General features: G+C 35.4%; 1 protein-coding gene and 2 long non-coding RNA genes across 3 annotated transcripts in view; 2 read left to right on the top strand and 1 right to left on the bottom strand.

Moving 5' to 3' along the window:
- Window positions 1–1,611, top strand: part of LOC107745636 (uncharacterized) — a 13,824-nt gene extending 12,213 nt beyond the window's left edge. Inside the window, exon 5 of the long non-coding RNA XR_001640617.1 lies at window positions 1,336–1,611. This is a non-coding gene — a long non-coding RNA (uncharacterized LOC107745636). The remainder of the gene's footprint in view (window positions 1–1,335) is intronic.
- Window positions 1–5,464, bottom strand: part of LOC107745638 (rho GTPase-activating protein 23-like) — a 43,550-nt gene extending 38,086 nt beyond the window's left edge. The window contains exons 1-2 of the mRNA XM_016559558.1: window positions 5,396–5,464; window positions 5,084–5,177 (exon numbers count right to left, since the gene is read on the bottom strand). Of these exons, the coding sequence (XP_016415044.1) occupies window positions 5,084–5,177; window positions 5,396–5,464 (163 nt within the window). The remainder of the gene's footprint in view (window positions 1–5,083; window positions 5,178–5,395) is intronic.
- LOC107745637 (uncharacterized) lies at window positions 3,351–4,225 on the top strand. Its single transcript, XR_001640618.1, has 3 exons — window positions 3,351–3,380; window positions 3,523–3,660; window positions 3,739–4,225. It is a non-coding gene; the product is annotated as an uncharacterized LOC107745637 (long non-coding RNA).
- Window positions 5,465–6,044: the final 580 nt, after the last annotated feature.

A 6,044-nucleotide genomic window follows, 5' to 3' on the forward strand; every position in this document is an offset into this window, starting at 1 on the left:
GCAGCATTAACTACACAGAGCCGTTGTTCACTGACAAGCTGCGCAAAACCACGATCATATTTTGCGCATGTTTTGCGCAGCTTGTCGGTGAACAACGGCTCTGTGTAGTTAATGCTGCTCCATGTGAAAGGTGATGGAGATTTACCGCTGATTAAAGAACCGGCTTTACTGACAAGATGCGTGTTAAATGTCGCATGCGATTTATCGTGCAGCCCTACCCAAAACATTCAAATAACACAGACTAAATAAAATAACTCGTGCACGTTCATATTCCCCGCTGCTGTAACGTTAAGTTTTATTAAAATGCTATGCATTTATCCCTATGTGACGTCTGTTTTTATATTGTTTATCAACAGTATACATTTTTATATTGTTTGGATTAACTAGCCGAGTAGACAGATATGAATGTTTATTCATAACCATACTGAAAATAAGTAAATATTGTTAGCTGATGCTAACGAAAATCATGAAAATATAATTATATTTTCCTTAATGTTCTTCCTAACTTCAGGCCTTATTTACATGTCATATATAACTCTGATGTTCTGCAAAACAACAAGCTTTAAAACAATTTTTTCTTACTGGTGAAAATCAGATGGTGAAATCGGTTTTCTCTCAGGTACATCGCAGTGTAAGCTTCACAATGAACATTACTACATCACTCTCATCAACGTAGTCCCATACCAACAACAAATATATCTTCAATTGACTCCATAAAGTGGTTATTTTGGGAAAATCCAAGTATTGAGCAGTAGGATTTTAAAAAATGTGCTAATATAAAATTAAATTAAGTAGCCTATATAAAATTGCTAAATAAATCTATCTATCTGTACTTTTTTACTTGAGTACATTAAAAAATCAAGTACTTTTGTACTTTCACTCGCGTAAAATTGAAAAAGGAGTACTTTTACTGGAGTAATATTTTTTTTTTTTTTATACGTATCTGTACTTTTACTCAAGTATTTGATTTGTGTACTTCGTCCACCACTGGTGTGCGTTGGGTCATGGTCGTGTTGTTGGACCCATGGCCACGGATTTTGTCTTAGTTGTGTACAGGTTTTGTTTCTGAAAGCTGAGGCTTTGTTTTGTTTTTTCTATTAATCTTTTCAAATTGGTTTAATTTCTGTGTATAAGCTATTTATTTTGAGTTGGATTTTTAATTTTATTTTGTTAATTGTGAAATCTTCTATTGTTGATTTAGTCTTCTTTAGTGTCTTTTGTTGTGATTTGATATTTTGATTTAAAGTGTATTGTTTAAGATTTGTGTAGGTTGTGATCTGGGACGATTTGAAATTTTTTTTATTTTTTTTATTTTTTTTTCTCCTCTCTCTTTAGGAGCTGCTGGCCTTTATTGAACCGGGTCGATGACTTCCTCTTTAGATGGTGGTGGTGTTTCTTCATTGTGTGTTGTGGACTTTGGCGTGCACTGGGGTCTTTATTTTGGTATGTGAGTGTTATGTAGATTAGGAGCCCTTTTTGGAGAGTCTTCCCTGTAATTTAGGCCGCAGCTCCATGACATTTTGAATGACTTATGATTGTGTAAGCTTTTCTGAGAGTTGATGTTTCTATTTTATTGATTTTATTCTACTTTAATAAAAGATTGGTGTTTGATACCTGTGTCGCCACGTTTTGCTTGCCACTGGGTAGGGAACCTGTGCAAAGTTTTCGGAGATTCTTTGGGTGAAATTCCCAAGGTGGCGTAGTCAGGCATTCTTCAATCTTAGAATTTTCTTTGGGATTCTGTTTAAATTTATTTAGTGAAATCCAGCTGGGCCACCCCCGGCCACATTTATTTATTTATTTATCACCATCTTCTCTAAAAGAAGAGAATGGTGTGTTCTATAGGTTCAGTTAACTTAAATGTTGAATACATGTTTAAAACGTATGATAAATGGTCTGCTTTATTTTAATTGAAAGAAAGAAATATATCTCATGTTACTAAAGCAATCGCAGCAGTCAAAACGTATTCAAATGGTGAATTTCTGTTGCACTTCACTGTAATTTGCATGCTTTTTTAATATGTATACTTTTATTACTGAAATGCTGGGAAGTATTTACAAAAACAATATTTCATCACTGCTCCACGTCAGCGACTGGCGAAAGAGGGGAAAAAACAGGTATTTGGAATGGGCCGTTACAGCAATACAATGTTAATATTATATCCTACAATTAGTCTATAAACATTAAAAATATAAACCAAGCAACTTTGTTTACCTCATGTAAATAACGGGCTGCATTAACTTATTTCTGCTAATTTCCATATTTTAAGTTGCCTCCATTTTGAGATTGAGAAATCCATTTCAATAGCGTCTATCTTCCTACTTTTAAACAGGAGATTTAAATAATCACATAAATATGATTTTTTTTTTCCCTATTAAATTAAATATGAATTTATTTGTATTCCAAGCATAGCCTATTTACACGTGAGCAGTGTGTTCCCTGGTTCATAGGATCACAAAACTCACTCCTCCGTTAATAAATCGCCGTCTGAATGCATGAGTTTTATCATTGAGGTGCCATGCAGATTTATTTATTTTTTTTACAGATGTCCACATGAGAAACAATTACCGTACAAATAGAGCTATTAAACACCATGCCTTAACAGAACTATTGGACTGATTACAAATTAAAACACATTAGTGAACAAATTTGTTGTGTAGTGCACTAATGTTCTTTTCTTCATCTGAGTGTGAGTGTTATCGCCTTATGTTTAACTTTGTCTTTTTGGTTCCTTCAGGATGTAAAACAACAACATTGTCAGAGTGAAGTTCAAAGGCAACAAGAAATCTATTTTTTCTTCAAAACCATTTACATTTCAAATGTTTTTAGAGTGGTAAGAGATGATAAACTTTAACGTTGTTGATACCATTAATACTTTTCCCTCTGAAAATGATTTTTTTAGTAGTAATATAATAAGTGTATGATTGTATCTTATGGGCTATATGTATCAGTTCCTTTGGCATTGCTGGCCTTTGTCAATTTGTCAATGGATTGTCTTCCTTCAGTTGCCAAGAAATTTTATCTTTCTACAATGGATGGCATTTGAATATCTGCTGACACGACCAGACCTAGAAATTTTCATCCCAGGCACAGCGAGTCTTGATGGTAAATTGTTTGACCTGCTTAGGAAGTTTTGTTTATTCTCAGCAATATTCACCTATTCACTGATTAGCATAGGCTAATATGTCTATTTGACTAATTCTCAATAGCTGTATAGCATGCTATCAAAGTAGTATGAACAGATAATCAGACTATTGATATGATTTATATTGAAGATTCTTTAAGATCAAGTTCAATAGAAGATACTGAGGGCCTGTCAGAGTCTGATGACACAGCAACTCCTGGAAAAAAATCAAGCTGATGAACGTTGTCTTGCCCATGTAAGAATCACCTATCTTGCTTCTGAATTACATCTGTATAGAATGACTTAAATATTAAAGATATTTGGAACTATATACACTTGTCAATTGTTAATTTCTCATCTCTGCTCAATATTACATCACCCCCCCCTCCCCCCTCCAGATGATCGAAGATATCCTAAAGAGCAGCCCTGGATGTGAGAAGGTCATGAATGAATATGCTCGCTCTAAAAGTTTGTCAGATGGCTGAAGACATGACATGGTGAAAAATCTTTGCAGCACATTTGACAAATGAACATGGGTAGGTTGTTTATACAGTGCTTTGTAAATTGTTTATGATGTTATGGGTTGTAATTGGTTTATGTTTGTGTGTGTGTAGAACAAGCCCTTCCCGAAGTTTAAAGGAAGAATATGCAAAGGGAATCATCTCCCTATTCCCATACTTGGTTGACACCAGGATCAAGCTTGGTTATGTAAGTAGCTGTTGCCTCAATCTTTTTTTTATTTATTTTCCAACATTTCTACCCTGATCTTTTTGCAAGGGCCTAGTACAGGAGTTACAGGTTTACAGTTAGAAATTGTTTTCATTTGGGACTCTGAATAACAAAATCATGGTTGATATGTTGTTGATAAAGTTTAACTGTATGACTTCATTTCAATAATTGTAGAGGTTTCACCTCAATTCATCCACACATCTGTAGTCATGCGCGTGGTGCTGCTGACGTAGAACACGCATGTGCTGCACCTTCTTTACGAGCAGAGGAAAGCACGCACATGCGTCATGTTACTCTCCATAATGGCGGAGGACAGTGACTCGGTGGAGAAGAATTATTGAATAAAGTCTTTATTTTTGTTTTCTTTGCACACAAAGTATTCTCGTAGCTACATAACATTACGGTTGAACCACTGATGTCACATGGACCATTTCAATGATGTCCTTACTACCTTTTTGGGCCTTGAACGTGGTAGTTGCAATGCTGTTCATGCAGGGTCAGAAAGCTCTCGGATTTCATCAAAATTATCTTAATTTGTGTTCCAAAGATGAATGAAGGTCTTGTGGGTTTGGAACGACATGAGGTATGAGTAATTAATGACAGAATTTTCATTTTTGGGTGAACTAACCCTTTAAAGATCACCTGTCCTCCAAATTGTTGTTCTTCTGCTATTCTTTTCTACTTAACACATATTTAGTAACAATATGTTGGAATCTGTTGGAAGTATGTAATACAGAAACTTGGGTGGAAAACAGGTATCACTGTATCTTTATTCATGCTGTATATTGACTCAGGCATCACTGTTGTGATTAGTCTGTCAACTGACATACATGGTGTTATTGATGCTTCCAGGATTGGCCATGCCCAATAAATGTTTGAAAGTGAACACAATTCCTGTTCCTACCGCAAACTTTGATCTATTGGTTCAGCTAGCAGAATGATGCAGAGAGTGTCCAGAAAGATAGAGAGAGAGAGATGACAAGTAGAAGGAAAGATGAACGAAAAAAGACAGAGAGACCAGATGAAGTAGGAGTTTAAAAAAGAGGAAGGTTAAATGGAGATTACAGTGAAAACCATCCCCCATTTAGAAAAATAATACAGGATGAGAAGCAGGATTTCATGAAGGCTTGGTGTTAGAAACAAGCTCTTCACATCTCAACTTGTTTTTTGTTTTTAACATGTAAACATACACCTGTGCCAACAAGCTCATCTCATGTCAGTATCTCTTACCTGAGGTGTCTTTTAGCAGCAACGTCCTACCAATGTTAGACAGGAGGTGGTCAATATTTGGAACAAGCTCTATGTCCTGCTGGTCCTCTGGTGTCTGTAGGGAAAACATCACCATATGGATGAGTTTGCTGAGTTTTTGAAGTGCCCTGTCCGTGACCCTGACCATCACATTTATTAGATAATAAACTGTAATTTTAACAGATTAAAATGATTAAGAGAGAGACCAAAGACTGTTTATTGGGTAATCTCAAGTGTGAAATCCCTTATTAAATGTAATAAATATTTAAAATGGTTATAAAAGGCAGTATGTACCTTCTCTTCCTTATCCAGCTCATCACTGAAGAACCAGGTATGCTGCAAAAAACAAACAAAGAGAAACATTTAAAGACAGGATATATTTTCTTATGTTAACTCTGTTAATATTGAGGGAATGTTCCAGCTTCATTACAAGTTCAGCTCCATGAATGGCATTTGTGGCATAAGGAAAATAAATAATTTTGGGGTCATGAAATGGACATTACACATACAATAGGTTACTCTATAATAATACTGCAAGTTTCAGAACTCAAAACTCTCCAGTTTAACCTGTTAACCTGCTCCCCCCATTTTGGGACTCAGCTGAAAATGGCCTACCTAACTTAAAATGGTAACAGTTCCTGATAACAGTATGCTACACACACAATTTAGGTATCTTTGGAAAGAAGACACTTTAGGCTTTACTATCCATCATCCAGAGTTGATAATGCTCTTTTTTTTCATATACACTAGAAAAATACAATAAGAATCATTTTTGAGTAATAAAAAGAAGAGAGAAAAAAAAAGAATTAGCTTTGTATGTCAAGTACATACTCTGATTGCCAGACATACAGCATTCACACTGATTGCTGGTCATACAGTCAGTAATCACATGCTGATGGCCGGTCATACTGATGGTAATCATACAGATGGCCGGCCATATAGT

The sequence above is a fragment of the Sinocyclocheilus rhinocerous genome, unplaced genomic scaffold, assembly GCF_001515625.1.
Source record: "Sinocyclocheilus rhinocerous isolate Xijiao unplaced genomic scaffold, SAMN03320098_v1.1 scaffold1972, whole genome shotgun sequence".
Classification (NCBI taxonomy): domain Eukaryota; kingdom Metazoa; phylum Chordata; class Actinopteri; order Cypriniformes; family Cyprinidae; genus Sinocyclocheilus; species Sinocyclocheilus rhinocerous.